Source organism: Megalobrama amblycephala, linkage group LG12 (genome assembly GCF_018812025.1).
Source record: "Megalobrama amblycephala isolate DHTTF-2021 linkage group LG12, ASM1881202v1, whole genome shotgun sequence".
NCBI lineage: Eukaryota > Metazoa > Chordata > Actinopteri > Cypriniformes > Xenocyprididae > Megalobrama > Megalobrama amblycephala.
The window spans coordinates 26999429-27015944 of NC_063055.1; the positions used below are offsets into that span (position 1 = coordinate 26999429).

General features: G+C 35.2%; 1 protein-coding gene across 4 annotated transcripts; it reads left to right on the forward strand.

Moving 5' to 3' along the window:
* The first annotated feature begins 455 nt into the window (after positions 1 to 455).
* LOC125280707 (class I histocompatibility antigen, Gogo-A*0501 alpha chain-like) lies at positions 456 to 10440 on the forward strand. Of its 4 annotated transcripts, none has more exons than XM_048211441.1 (7): positions 458 to 875; positions 6939 to 7196; positions 7385 to 7663; positions 7851 to 8141; positions 9011 to 9142; positions 9304 to 9348; positions 9446 to 10440. In XM_048211441.1, the coding sequence occupies exons 1-7, from the start codon at positions 827 to 829 to the stop codon at positions 9454 to 9456; spliced, it is 1065 nt and encodes a 354-aa protein (XP_048067398.1). In that variant the 5' UTR covers positions 458 to 826; the 3' UTR covers positions 9457 to 10440. The 4 variants fall into 4 exon arrangements, with proteins under 4 accessions (XP_048067397.1, XP_048067398.1, XP_048067399.1 ...); XM_048211442.1 differs by having other exon boundaries at positions 9709 to 10440; XM_048211440.1 differs by having other exon boundaries at positions 456 to 875; positions 9017 to 9142; positions 9304 to 10440.
* Positions 10441 to 16516: the final 6076 nt, after the last annotated feature.

Here is a 16516-nt window from a genome sequence, read left to right on the forward strand (position 1 = left end):
GGTTGAACATCATTTGGCAGGTTGACACTATCAGAGAGATAATAATGAAGACTTAATTGTGTGAAACTGAATGTGAATGTTATCAGACAGTTAAGTCACATGGTTATTGTGAAATAACAGATAAGAAAGGTTATAAGAATTGTGCCTTGGCCAGAGACAAACTCAGATGTCATGCAGGCATCTTGGCTTTGTTGCTTTTAAGTCTTATTTTGACTTCTGGAACTCCTCTCATTTGCAAGGAAATGTTTTTTCTCCACTACATATGTTGGGTCAAAGTAAATCCATTAAGTTACATAAAACTTGTTGAAGTTGGAAATAGTCCTACCTCATTAATGAAGTGAAATTACTGAAGTGAAATTAGAGCAACAAATGCTCATTGTCACTGGTTATTTATTTGTAGGCTATCATTTTTCTTCATTTATTTCTTTGGATGTTAAAAAGAGAAAACAGCAGGTTAGGGTTGTGATGTTTTCCATATAGCCTGTCATTCACAGGCAACATTGTCATCTAGGAATCTGCCTAATAATAAGAAAATAAAGTAGCGTATAAGTAAAAGAAACAAACAAACAAAAAAAACAAAAAACAAAAACAAGAGAAAACGAAAGAGAGTCACATGAGGAACATCACCTTAAATGGCAGTAGACTATAACGATCAAAAACATTGTAGAAGTAGCCTACACAACAGATTTTGTGTACACAACAGATTTAGGAAGACAGATTTTGCATCGATTTGTGATCGTGTTAAGAAGGGGCACACGAGTGTACGCGTGTATTTTTTTTTTTTTTCAGAGATTATCCATAACGCCTGGATTCATTAATTTAGAGAATGCTCAAGCTTGCGTATCTGTTGTCATGCTTGACAGTCGTCAGTGCAGGTAAGCTAAATGAATGCTTTTCTATCTACCTTATTTTGCAACGCGGAAGATATTTTCTGTGATTGTGTGAGGATTCTGATTTAGCCTATAAGAAGAACAACTGTGCATCAAACGGTAAAATTAGGCTATTTGTGCTGCAAACAAATCAGTGTGTTTATAATTACGGCAATAGCCTACATATAATAAGGTAAGAAATACCAGTTTGCAATATCAAACAGCTGTTTTGTACAGCTAAAAAAAACTGGAAGCGGATGACACCAGATACATCATTCACAATGGCCGCGCCCGATCTTAAAAATAAGGTGGATTCTTTTTATTTCATAAAAAACTATTTTTCGATGGTAACAAATGGTTTTGAGTGTTTGTGCCTATATAAACCTATAAACTCTGCTGAAACAGCTTAGGTCAGCATGAATTTCTGAGTCATTCTACGAAACGGGTGCCATTTGGGTCCGCAACATTTGATCAGATGCATAAGGCACAAACAATGTCCCAAAGTCTGTTTCCAAAGTTTAAAGTTATTAATTCAAGTGTTCTTTTTGACATGATATATGATCAAATGTTTTTTTTTTTTTTTTTGAAGATTATACTATTTTTAATCATTTTTCATTATTACATTTCACATGTCTGTGTTAACCAACATGACATTTGCATCTTAAAATATCACCAAATAAGTTACATATTTTTTTCAAACATATACTATTTTCAGGATTATATGTGTGTCCCTATTTACACAAAATATATTTATTCACAATAAATATTTTTTTTTTTTTTGTAAATATTTTATGATTTGTGCACGTCCCTCAGTATGACTTACCACCCCGTCACACTAACTTGTTTTATATATAAATAATGCTCTGTTCCTTTAAATGACATCACAAAGCCTAAGTAACATAATTTGAGCCTTATAGCCACCAAGAACAAAAGCAGGCAACTATGTAAAAATTTTTTACATTGTTTATTTGTTGCTTTTTCATGTTAGGCAGGCCCGTCAAGCTTAAACTTACCACCCCGTCACGCAAAATAGATAGGGAAAACTGTTTTTTATTCATTTTTTTTTACATTATTAATCCAAAGATATTTCAGATTGAATGTATGTGTGCTAGTTGAGAAACTTGACCACATGGGAGATTTGCGGACATTTTGGGATGAAATTTATGAAAAAATGTCCGCAAATCTCCCATGTGGTCAAGTTTCTCAACTAGCACACATACATTCAATCTGAAATATAATTATCTTTGCATTAAAAATGTAAAAAAAAAAAAAATGAATAAAAAACAGTGACGGGGTGGTAAAGGCCCCGGTATACTTCAAACGAAATCGAAGAACGAAATGATGTGACGTCATTTCGAACAAAATCAGGCCAAAACGAAGTTCGTTTTGTGTTCTTTTTGGAAGTTCGAAACGGCTTGCCAAAGCGAACTTTCAGGAAAAGTTCGTTCCAGCACCAAAACACCTTCGTACTACCATTGGTCAGTGACGATAACGTAACAGGAGGTGTGCGCTGAGGCTCCGCCTTCACTCGCGTGGGAAGCATCTCTGATTCATCTGATCTGTAGAGTTTGTAGAGGTAAGATCTCTGCGGGTGAAAACATGAACAGACTAGATAGCCGCTTTATAGTACAAAATGAAGTTGTGCTTGTAAAAAATGAGGCACTGACACTGTTTTTCATGTTTGATACTGTAAAGCTGCTTGATTTTAAGCAATCTATTGAATAAAGTGCTATATGAAGACCTGACGTGACTGGAGTGCTACTTTTGCTGAGTTCGTGCTAACATTCCCATGCTGTTATGATCAGACGCTTTTCTTATGCTTTCTATAATAAATGCTTACTGTTTTCTCATTTTTGTTGTGTTTATTTTGCTACTGAGAAGAAAGTGCACGGCACATATTCATCTAAACGTCGCTCTTAGCAGTGTGGGCGGCGTCAGATGTTCGTTTACAGTATATCGCTGGTCACACATTTCGAACTTAGTTTTACCCCTAAACAAAGAACGAAAAAGAAGTTCGTTTGAAGTATACCGGAGCCTTAAATGTCATCCCAAAATGTTCCCTGATAAAAATCACATTCTGGGGGGTAAAACTTTTTTTTTTTTTTTTGGCAGGGTTGCCTTGGTAAAATGTGCATTCCAAGGGCTAAATATCATATGTATCATGTTATTTGGGCTCACTTCAATCCGTGGACATGAAAAACAACCCGCGGCAACAGTGTAAAAGTAGCCTAGTCAAATTTCGCAGGAAAAACGCAGACTTGGCAACACTGTTTGGTTCACTCACTCACTCACTCACTCACTCACTCACTCACTCACTCACTCACTTTTTACTCAATTTGAAGGTCTCCCCTCACCCAGTTTTTAAAGTTTAATCCAGCAGATCATATAGAGAAACACTTTGTCCATACCACCCCGTCACATCAGTTACCACCCTGTCACAGGGTCATTTTGTTAAAGGTTTATGGAAAGAAAATGAAATATTACATAAATTAATGTTGAATGATGTTCTTGTTGTGTGGACTGATCAGACAAATGTAACTTTATTTGTATTTTTTAAGTAAATTCATTTTTTCAGTACAAACAATGAGGCCATTGAAAGGTCAAATTCATGTTTCACGATTAAAAATCTAAAAATAAAAAAAAATATATATTAAATTACAGACTTTCTATTGATGGTTTCCAAAAAAGGGACATTTTTCTATTAGGAAAACATTAGATTTTAAAAATCTATTTCTTGTTTTACTACTCCAATGTCATACATATTGTCCGTGACAGGGTGGTACAAGAATGGCTTTCTTGCCTGAATAAAAAGGATAATAGTAATAAAGATTTTGTGCCTGAGGTGGGAAAATATGTTTTTTGGAGGATTAACATATCTTTAAATTTGTAGGTTTATTTTAAAAAAAAAAGTTTGTTCATAATGAAAATTTTGAAAAATGCAAAGTGGAAATGGCACCCGTTTCGTAGAATGACTCTTCTATGCACAAGCAAGGTGTGGTTAAGTGTAATTGTGATGTTTACCTAGTTGTTTACAGTATGGAAATGTATCATTTATATGTTTTTCACTGTTTAAAAAACAACAACAAAGATAAGATGGTTTTCAACATGTCTGCTTTAAAGTCAATTTTGGAGGGTGAGTAAATGTAAACAGAGTTTAAGTTTGGTGACCTATACCTGCATTGCAATTTTCATATTTTTTCTGTGAATGTTGGACAGTATTTAAGATTTTGAAAAGCTTTTCTGTGACATACAGAAAAGGAGAAATGCTGAGTTGGGAAGTTAGTGTCACAGTCCATTCTGTTCAGTTTCTGTTTTGTATGGACTTTCAGTTAGTTTTCATTTGTCACATGTTCCTTTGTTCATCTTCCTGTCACTCATCTGTCTCTTTGATAACCGTCATCATTAGTTCATTCTGTTCAGCTGTGTAGTTCATTACCTTGTTTGTACACATATATAAGTCCCTCCTGTTTAGTCACTCCTTGTCCATTCACCGTCCATGTAAGTTGTGTTGCACCTGATTGTCTGCCTGTTGATGGCGAGATGAAGCCTCATAAAGCATTGAAGCTTTTCAGCCAAGTGGTTCACAAAAGGGTTCATTTCTCGAGGCTTCATTTGTTCACAATACCACCTGGTGGAGTGTAAAACAAGTAGATACATTACAGATGACCTGAAAAGATCTGATACACTTTATTTTGCAGCAGTTAGCTATGGCTTTGAAATAACAGTGAAGAAAAAAACACACATTTCCACAAAGACTTAAATATTTTTTTGAATGTAATGTGTATTTTCTGGTTGTATATAATGACGATTGTATAACATAACTGTGTAATAAACGTATTGGCTTTAAATGAATGGGGCTATTAAATGTGTGTAATAAATTCTTTGGTCATCATATGCAGGAGGGGAGATATTATTACTCTAAAACCACACAATCTGTGGTGATCTCATGGGTTTATATATCTGTCAAAATATCGCGCCAAAGATTTGAACCGCATCCAGTCGAACCATTCGAACCATTAAGGCAAAAGCGAGGCTTCGAACGTCATCAATGACGTCACTGATCTAAAATGTTACAAGCTTTCGGGATTTCTCGACACATGTTCCGAAGCCTCGGCACAGACTGTAACATCACTACCTGGTGGATTTTTCGTCAAAACCAGTATTTTGGATTTATTATATGGTATGTGTCTGCCTTCCTGCAACCCAGTGTGACAGATGAACAGACCGCCCTATTTTGATGAATGGGCAAAGTTCATCACTGTTCATCATGACTTCTTTTAATTTGTGAAAAACATTTGTGATTTGGCCAGAGACAGCATTCTGGAGGACGAAGCCCTTAACGCCCTCTTTTGGATCTGGACAAACTTCAACAACACCATCCACCTTTCAGACACCACCGGACTTAATTGGAGGGAAGCCGCCTTAAGGTGTCTGGCAGTACCTACTAGACAGTTTAATGGAGTGTGGTGAGAAACTCCCAATGTCCCTGGAATTCTGAATCTGAACCTGTATCTGAATCTTAAGTCCTGTTATCCCCACCCAGCCTCCCTCTCCCACCACCTCTACTAACTGCCATCAAGGACACTTTATTTTTATTTTTTTTTGGGTTTCTGTGCCACTCTTCACTTCCAGACCTCTGCCAAGCCTGTCACCCAGTCATCATCTCCCATCAGTCCCGCTGTGTCACCACATCCTCTCAGTGGTTACACCGTGGTCCTGCTGGGAGCCTACTCCTGATCATTACGAGCCCCTGGCTCCGCCTCCAGCCTCGTCATGCTCTATCCCGCCTCAACCCGTCATTCTGGCTCCTGCGCCTATACTCCTCCCCTCGACTCCGGTGTCGACCATCAAGCATTCATCCTCGCCGGGCTTCCTCGGACCGCAGACTCCCCCTGGGTCGGACATCACCAAGCCTCTGCTGTGGACTTGCGGGCCGTCCGCTGCTCTCTGGCCCTCCACCCCTTTGACTTTGGCAAGCTCTGCCCTCCCTCAGGCTCCGCCTTTGCCCTCGGTCACACCTTGGACTTCTGTCTGTGCGGTGGGCTCCACCTCCCAAGGCTCTGTCACCATCAGTCCTCCCCCCTAAGAAGTTGTGTTGTTGCAAATGATCGTCTGCCTGTTGGATTTTTCATTAAAACAAGTATTTTGGATTTATTATCTTTGCCTGTGTCTGCCAAACCAGCGTGACAGTTAGGTTTGAGGAAGAGCAGGTCAGTTAATAATGTGTCTGTTTGGTGAACAATTGTAAATGTGTGAAATATCTGTTCATGTTTTTGTTAATTGTAAAATTTGCAAAATGGCCACCTGGCCTTTTATATATATATATATATATATATATATATATATATATATATATATATATATATATATATATTTTTTTTTTTAATTATATTATTATTATTATTTTTTTTTTAATACAATGTTTTAACTGCCTATTTTGCTGCCTCCATAATACATTGTATAAAAATAGAATAAGTTCAAACAGCTCTCTCAAAATGGATCTTTACAAAGTGTTTGTGATGCTGCATATCAGATCACATAAGTATGGTAATTATTTTTATGGATGTCTACATTTGATTCTTAATGAGTTTGATAGTAGGCTATGCTCCGTGGCTAACGGGGCTAATGCTACACAGTTGGAGAGATTTATAAAGAATGAAGATGCGTTTACAGACTGCAAGCGTTCAAACATGAAAATGACATGGCTCTGGTCACTGTGAATACTTCAATAATGCCTATTAATACTTTTTATTATTTTTTCACCCTTTATCAGTATGGTTGAAAATGCTGCAAAAACCATCCAAATCTTTTATCTCAATCTCTTGAGTCATCTTGCCTCTTTATACTTCTGTTTCAATGATTCACATCAAGTATACGGTTCAGTACAAGGTTCTTTACAGATGAACCTTACTTCTCGTATATTTTAAAGTGGATGACAACTTATCTGAGTAATTTTGCAATTTATAAATATGTGATGGTATATGTATATTCAGTTATAATGCCAGAGGAAGAAGTGTGGAATTATTATTTATTATTATTTATTATTTTCTCGTCCTTGTGTATCCACAGGTTCTCACTCACTGATGGCTTTGGCAACATATATAGTTGGACAGACACCATTTCCTGAGTTCAGTGCTGTGCTGCTGTTGGATGATCTGCAAATAGGATATTATGACTCTGTCACATGGAAAGTTGTCTATCGCACTAACAGTGATTCAAAATACTATGATGAAGAGCAAAGTGATGCTGATACTGTATTTAACGCCATGTATAATGGCATGAAAACTCGTGATTTTTATGTTAAGAAACACTTAAATCACACAGATGGTGAGATCTAAAGCTCATATTATCAGCCTTAACACAAAAATAATTTAATAACAAATATAGCTTCTATGTCTTTTTATTATTTTATTAAAGTTTTTAATGTAAGATGGTAATCATACCAGTCCACTACATTTTATATAATGTCAGTGAGGACTAATAAAACATTTTTTTTTTTTTCCCTTTATTTAAAGGTGTACATGTTCATCAGAGACTTGCTGGATGTGAACTGTTGAATGATGATAAACCAGGTCAACTTCATTTCTGGGATGCTTTTGATGAAAAAAGTATGGAGGAGTTCACATATGACCAGGAAAAAAATGATATTCAGATGAAAAAGCCATGGATGATACCGTGGGACCAAGTGAAACGGCGTCATATAAAGTATCTATATGAAATATTTTATTATCCTATTTGCATTAAAGTTTTGCGAAGGTACCTGAATATGGAAAAGAACAATGTGATGAGAAAAGGTGAGAGAATCAACCTGATTAACAGTATAATTAAGATAGAAAAGAGCATAATCAACAGATATGACTTAAATAGCTGTGCTGACAGAAAATACATGTGCCTCTGAATAATTTATGAATCATGACAACCATAAATAAATAACTGATGCAACAGTTTAACAACAGTAAGACTTCTCATCCTTCTCTGCAGTGAAACCCAGAGTCAGACTCATGAAGAAGACACTCCCAGACTCTCAAGGGCTTCAGATCAGCTGTCTGGCCACTGGTTTTTACCCCCGTCACATTAACCTGACTCTGTTCAGAGATGATCAGCCTGTGGATGATGATCATATCACAGGAGGAGAGATTCTGCCCAACGGAGACAGAACTTACCAGATGAGGAAGAGTTTGGTGATCAGCGTAGAAGAACAACGTGAAAGACACAAATACAACTGTACAATGAAGCACCTCAATCTGGACAACAAACTGGACATTACGTTTGGTATTGAAAAACTGACAATCAAAAGAACAAACAAAACTACTGAATAACAAAGTAGACATTAGATTCAAGATACTTTATTGCCACTGAATAAAAGACAATGACATGTAGTGTATAGAAACTCTCAGTAAAAGCAACAATACTAGATTTGCAATTTTATATTAAAGGTGCTAAAGAGGATGTTTTGTTTTATACATTTTTGCAATATTACTTGAAACTGTCTTTACTAACTGATAAAAGACTATTTATTAGGTGCACTGAAAGGAATAATATTAATATACATCATCTGTGCACAAGGTAGGGCCTTAAAAACATCAGCCAATCGTTTACGCGATCATCGCGTAAACGATTGGCCCTCTGGCTTGTCAATCACTGCCGTGACGTTCCTTGTGAAAGACGTGCGCGGATTGGCCCTCTGGCTTGTCAATCACTGCCATGACGTTCCTTGTGAGAGACGAGCGCGGCTGCGCGCTCCAGTAACTTTCCACACTCCACAGGCGCCGCATGCAATGTTTTTGTCAGGAGACAGGAGTAACAACTGCAGATTATGAGTTACCTGCGGTGAGTCCGACATAATGAATCCACTAACACGATACAGCAAATGCCGGTGGTAAACACTCATGTTCCAACACTCGTGCACGAGTTTTGGGAGGCGTTCCCTCGAAAGGAAGGGGGGTTGTTCTTACGCATGCGCTCATTTCAAAAACTCAGTAACAGTCTTTGGTTTCTCAGTCGACGAAAAGATCCTCTTTATCACCTTTAAGTAACATTTTTTAACTGACTTTAACCTGTGTAAATCATTTCAATATCTGTCTGTAACTTACAAATTTATTTTCCTGTTGTTCATATCACTGTTTTTTTTCCCACCCCAGTTTCAGATGTGGCTGAATCTGACCCAGGATCCTTCAGTCTGTCTGTAGTTATCAGTGTGCTGATGTTAATGTGTGTGGCTGTTCTCATCATAACTGCACTCATCAAATGGAGGAAGAAGAGATGTGCTGCTGGTAAATATTCTGTACAATCAGTTCATTATATTTATTGCTAATTTAGAAAAAAACACCAAGCATAAGTTCCTTTAGAGACTTGGAGTTCACAGTATGAAGCTTTATGTTTCTGTAGTGTTCCTCTGTGTTTATTCTGGTCTAAATGCGTCACGTTTTTTTAGGACGAGTCTCCGAGATGTCACAGTGTAAATACTCCCCTACTCCATGTAAGTACAGTATGAAGTAATATGAATTCAGCAACATGTTCATTTTAAGATTCATTTGAAAAACTTTCTAGAAAGGAAATTATTTTCTTTATTTCAGCTTCAAGATGAGGTTGAGACAATGTGTGCTAAAAAAAAAAAAAAAAAAAAACTCAGCATTTGCTTTGTCGATGCTATTTGGGCAATGCTATGATAACAACTTTCAAAATGATATTTGATTAAAATAACAAAGGAACTCTGCACAGACCCCAATGACCAGCATGAAGCAGAATGAACTGGATTAAATATTTTGAATGCTACAGATTTCCACAATCTGACTTGTGATGCATCCTGAATCATAATCATATCACGTTTGTTTGTTAGAGGAGAACTGGCTCTCCGACTGAGGTTGGCTTCTCCCAAGGTTTTTTCTCCATGTCTGTCACCTGAAGGAGTTTGGGTTCAATCGTATTGAATCGTTATTTTCCTGTCCATCATTGTAATGCTGCTTTGAAAAATCTGTATTGTATTAAAGCTACAATATGTAAATATTTCGCCGCTAGAGGTCGCCTATTTTAAACAAAGGTGTAGCTTGATGACGCCGAGTTTGAGCGTGGAGTCTTGGGAAATGTCGTCTTCACATCACATCCAGTGGAAAAGAAACGGGATGGGATTCGAGCAGAAATCATATTCATGGATGAGATTATTAACGTTAATGTAGAAGCAGAGCAGGGCCGAGTGATGTTGGAGCTGAATGAGGCCGCTGGAGCAATTGCTAATGAGAGATGAGCATGACACACAGCTCGAGAGCAGCGGAACTTTTATTTTGCCACAGTCGTCGATGCTGCTTCTTCCGGTCAAGCATCTGAGGTAACACAGCGCTGTTTATCATATTAGATACATTTGACTGTATTGAAAATTATGTTATTACGTTAATGATGTTATGATGTTCACTCAGCGGCTGCAAAACACTTGTTGAACACTGAAGTAAGCTAGATTGATTCTAGAATATCATATTAATTAATAAATGCTGGATGGCTTGTGTTGATAAATGGCACGCAATTAATTAATTAATAACATTGTATGACGGAGAAAATGCTGTATTAGTTGGCTACTTGACAAAATAGTGTTTTTCTCTGAGGCATGGTAAAAGCTCGAAAAAAAAAAAAAAAAGATTTAAACAATAAGAGTAAACCTGTTGATCTATATAACAATAACAATCGTTTTCTGTCTATAAATGTAACCAAACAGTTGTTCCCTTGTCTAATAAAACATGTAATATATTAAAACGTCTTTAGTGTTTCCATGGTTTCTATTTTTGTGTGCATGATTAAAATCCCAGAGCTGTATCAGTTTTTTAAATCATACTTCGGGTGTGCTGCTTATTCTTTATGATATAATATTTATTTATTTTTATTTATTAATAATAATAATAATAATAATAATATTCCTTTCCATTCTGTTTACTTGTTTCTAATGTGTAACGTTTGTCAACGTAATAACTGTGAAAGGTACGATCAGCTATGCAGGTCAGTGTTACTTTCCGGGTTCTTTCTGCCTGTTTCTGGACACATTTTGTGGTGAAAATGACAAAGAGGAGCAGAAGAACCATTGTTTTGTAATGTTCATTTCTGGTCACCAGCACCAAGGATTAGCAGGCATCCAAACCTCAACTTAAATTTAAATATTCTTATATTATAACTTGCTTTTTCTTTTTGGTGAAGACTTTAATCAAATTATAAACAACTCTTTTGACAGATCACCTCATCAGGCCTTTGTGATTTGATCTCCTGATTTGACCTAATTGACATTTGGAGGAAAAAACATGGTTAACAGCTCTGGTTCACTGAGGTAGTATTGAATTCTGGTTTATATTTGACTCTTTCTGATTATGTCACTAAGGTTGAAATTTTGCCTTCTCAATTGTCCAATCATAAATCCATAATTCTGTCTTTCGATAACCCATCTTCTTATTCAAGAACATATAGTTCATATTAGAAACTAAACTCTGCTTTATTAAAGGTGCCCTAGAACCCTTTTTCACAAGATTTAATAAGTCTAAGGTGTCCCCTGGATGTGGTTTGTGAAGTTTCAGCTCAAAATACCCCATAGATTTTTTATTATTCAATTTTTTAACTGCCTATTTTGGTGCATAATTAAAAATGCGCCGATTCTGTGTGTGTCCCCTTTAAATGCTCCCCGCCCCAAAGGTCACAGCTCTACAATACATTGCATAAACAAAGTTCACACAGCTAATATAACCCTCAAAATGGATCTTTACAAAGTGTTCGTCATGCAGCATATCAGATCATGTAAATATGGTATTTATTACAGCATTCAGCGGTGAGTTTAACCAAAACAACGCTCCACGGTGCGTGCAAGTAAGCAGTTTAAGTGTTTTCTGGTCATAGGGTAAGTGACTAATTAGAGGTGATGCATGCTGGATAATGTTTTTTTTATAGGAGTCTGGTATTGATAAATAAATATGTATATATGTCTGTGTTCGATTAATCCATATCTTGTTTGTTTATTTATTTATTTATTAAAAATCCTCTAAATTAATAACGCTGACATCATTGTATGGCGCGATCGTGATCCCAAGTTCCATTGCGATTTTCCACTTGGTAAGTAGAAACTTTAATAGAGATCAAGACTATTCTTAAATTTACACAATAAAAACTGTTGAATCGGGACAAGTTGTGTTTAGAACTTTTAGAAGTGTAAGGTAAGGTAAGGTTATTAGGACGGTTAATGATAGAAAACTTTTATATATATATCTAAATAACTTGCTGCACCAAATGTGCAGTAGGCTAGCAAAGTTAACTAATTAAATATAGCAGTCACGCCCGCTAAGTGGCATTGGTTTTCAGCGTGAATGCCGCGAAAAACACACAAAACATTTCCAAAACTGGAAAGAGCTTTGTGATTGACTCTACAAATAGCTTTGACACAAAACCTGAGGTATATATTTAAAAACTGCAGAAATCAACAGAAAAAAAGCAAATGGATCAATGCAATTCACAGAAACAGCTGGACTCCAGCAGAGAGTTATCATTTTGTGTCAGAATGTTGGATTTTGAGGTAAAATCATACCGTACATATTGTATTGTTATATGTTATGTTGACATCTCATCAATTAATTATTTTCCATCTTATATTCTGCATAATTGGGTGTTTTTAAATAAACAACACTGAAAAAACTATAAAACTACATATGTTTTAGGGCTGGACAATGTGACGATATAACATTGATATAAGTGATTACGTGGATTTAAACCTACCTATATTGTAGTTATATAAAATATTCACAGGCAGATTTGCTTTATGGGTCATTCTACAGAAACGTCCACTTTTGGTATGATAAAATGTATTTCTTTTTCTAACATTTAAACTTAGACCACATTATTATAATACACTTTGAATTTATGAATACACATAAATGACAGCTTAATGATTTTTTTTTTTTTTTGTACATTTATTTAAAGACCACATGTCCCCATTTTTTGTCACTGGTGTTACCTTACTTCTCTGGCATTTTTAAACATTTTTATGAAATATTATTTCTCATTTTTTCAGCACATGCAGTCAGAGTTACAGAATAATAATGATAATGCAAAACATAAGGAGATTATGTGTTATTTATTTTAATCAGGTTAGTTAAAAGTGTGATTGAATGATGATAATTCAATTGCGCAACCATGTATTTGCTATAACAATGAAAATATTTGAAAAACAGTTTAAAAAAAAAAAAAAAAGTAATGATGCAATCCTTTAAATCTTAAGTGTGTGTAGCAGAATTCAGTGAATGTAAAATTATTACATATGACACATTTTATTTAATGTGACAGACAAAAAACAGTAACCCCAGTGACACAATGAATCACCAGTGATGTGGCCAAAGATCCTTAATTTTTCAACTATAATTAAGTAAATTGGACTAAATTTTTACATTTGGTGTACAATAAAAGACTTATCATTGACACTTAGTGAAAGCAGTCACACTGTAAAAAATGACCGTGATTTTAACAGTAAAAGACTGTAAAAATGCTGCGGTGAAAAACTGTCAATTGGTTTACAGAAAGTTTCCGTACTATATAAGGTGAATAACTGTAATAGATCTAACGGTACATTTAATGTAATTTTACGGTAAAATACCGTTAAATTCACAGTTTTTGGAAGTGAAAAATAACAATTCATTGTAAAATTTACAGTGAAAAATCGTTAATTGACATTCCCACAATTCCCTGCATGACACTTCACATTTGATATATTTTAGTTGAAATAACTCTGTTTCTTCTTAGTTTTTCTCATTTTTTTCTAATCAGTTATGTACATTAGGGTTTTATGTTACATCTAATGTTGTTAAATTAATGTTTATTGCATTTTTAAAATTTCATGCATGTTACCATGATGGTGTTTAGTGTGTGTGTGAATGACACTGTGTGCACCTTCTATATGTTAGTGTTGTCCTCCTCAGCTTGTGGAAAAGCTGCTTGTGATGAACTTTGATTCATCATGTGACTCTCATCACCACTGTGTTTGATGACTGTCAGTGTATTATAAAGGTAATAAACAGATATTAGTACTTCATTAGGTTGGTAAATTAACATTATATCAGTTAATGAAATACGTTATTTTACCGTAAATGTAACAGATTTTTTTTTTTTTACGTTGCTACTGTATTTTTTACGGTAAAGTTCTGGCAACCACAGCTGCCGGTTTTTTACCGTAAATTTTAATGGGATTTTTTTTACAGTGCAGAAAAAGATCATAAACAACATTTTAAAACTGTCTGTAAAATGCTATCTTCAGCTATATACCCTTAATTTAGCCAAATCTGACCAAAGGAGGATTAACAATGAGAAAGAGAAGTTAGAATCATGTAATCTTAGTGCTATTTTATGTAAAATAACTTAATGAATAGCTTTAAATAAAGTTTATCTATAAACGGGTAACACCAGTGACGGTAACACCAGTGACATTTTACAAAATGGCTGCTGCAAGGTGTCAACCCACATGTTGTCAATCATGATATATTCACTAAATCAAGTAATTTAATCCATTTGTATTCTAGTTTTTTATAATTCCCTAGCAATAAAGTAGGTCACACCAGTGACTTCAACTAAAAGCTTCATATGAAATTATGATTTTCTAATTAAAATTTCTGATAACTGAAAAGAGATAGTGGACTTTCCATTGGCGTTTCTTAATGGATCTTCAGGAAATAGGAAGAAGGATGTCAAGTGATGTCATCAGTGTGATTTTTTTCTTTCAAAATAAAAGATTTTTGTTAAAGGTAACACAAGTGACACAACACCAGGGGACAACTACATTCATTACATATTTTATAATATTTGGCATTTGGTTTTTTTTTTAATGTCATTTACATTATATATTTGATAGTTATGCATACATTATTGTATTTTAAATGGTAGAAAAACCTGTTTCTGAGCTGAAAATAAAGGACTTTCCCTCTGTACATGACTGTGGGGACGAGCACTTCTGTGGCGCTTGGAATTTTTATAATTAATTAAAAAACAAATATTGCCACATTGATAGCTCAAGAAGGTTTAATTGTTCAAATAACATATTGTTTCATATTAAAATATAAAAAATTGTAATCCTAAAGTGTTTTTCAAGTGTAATATTTCTGTAAAGTCTAGGGACAGAAAAGTGGACGTTTCTGTAGAATGACCCTTATGTATTTCCCCGCCATCGAAATCAGGCACATATAAATGTCAGGAAACACGACTCCTGGCTGCATATCAATATCCATGATTAGGTTTATTTAACAAGTTGTAAGAAACACTTTTGAGTCCAACCATTAATGCAATTTGTTAGTTTTTCTTAACTGCTCTGGTTTTACTCGCGTTTTCGCAGTTTCCCCTATTAAATCCAGTCACACAACAGGTTCTTTTGCCACTCAGTCCAGCTGAGGGAGCGCGTTTTCGGCGGGAAACTGACGTCGATGCATACCCTCTATAGCTGCCATTGGAAACTCCAGTTCCCATAGAAACAGGAAGCTAATGAATGGGATTGCACATGTGCATTGGCTGGTTTAGTTTAGAAAATAAGTCTTTTTAACTATATTTAAGCATGGGAAACAACACTTATGTGACAGTTTGTCCCAAACTGTAATAGCAGTGAGCCCAAACTGTAATAGCAATTACAAAGGCCTGTGAAAATTCATATATGTAACGAGATGGAAAGAAAGAGAATAATGAATTACTTTTAGACAGTGTGGAATATAATAATTACAAAGTGAGAAAACAGATAGTAAAAACCTAGAGGAAACTGATGTTGGTAAATATTATTATTAAGTAATATTTACTATGAATAAAAATGTTTTAAGGGCAAATGAGCAATTAATAATAATGTGAAAATATAGAATTAATAAATGCTTTGAAATGGTTCAACCCAAAGGTCAGAGACCTGTGTGATGATTGGCAAATACAAGATTAGGAGATTATATGTGCTTTACTTGCCAAACACATATGGAACTTTTAAATATAAAGAAGGTGTTTTAAAACTAAAATTAAAAGGAATAAAGTAAGCCCTTGAAACATAACTTCTTGGTTAAAGCACAGTGAAATGCGCGGCTCATGGAAAGGTATAAATACCAAGAAACCATGATTCCCATGATTGACATCTGTAGATTGTCTAGTCACTGGAAGGGGCCGTATGTTTCTATGTGTAGATCCCAAGAAGGTATTTGATTTAATAAGGAAAACTAATAAGGTACAAAATAGTACATTTGTGATGGCAATAAAGCAGAGTACAAACATTTAAGACTCTGGTAAAATGATGCATTAGAAAATGAATTGAATAATCAAACACAGACTACCCTGGGGGGACTAAATGAATGTATTTTAAATAAAGCTTATAACAAAAACAGGACAGGTATCAGATTAAAATAGTAAAATAAAAGAGGGAGAGAAACATGCAATAATTAAAAGTAAACAAACAAATGTAGAACAAAGTTGCATGAAGGGGGGTGTTGATATCAGCCACACCTTGCTTCATCAGGGAATGCAACTTTTCTAGGCTACTCGTACCTCTTCTGCTTATAAAGAATAACAATGACAACACAATTGAGATTTAAAGGTGCCCTAGAACTTTTTTTTTAAAAGATGTAATATAAGTCTAAGGTGTCCCCTGAATGTGTCTGTGAAGTTTCAGCTCAAAATACCCC

Coding starts and splice junctions, on each gene's coding strand:
- LOC125280707 (XM_048211438.1), top strand. CDS start 827: ATGCTCAAGCTTGCGTATCTGTTGTCATGCTTGACAGTCGTCAGTGCA. Junction 876..6,938: donor CTTGACAGTCGTCAGTGCAG/GTAAGCTAAATG, acceptor GTGTATCCACAG/GTTCTCACTCACTGATGGCT. Junction 7,197..7,384: donor ACACTTAAATCACACAGATG/GTGAGATCTAAA, acceptor CTTTATTTAAAG/GTGTACATGTTCATCAGAGA.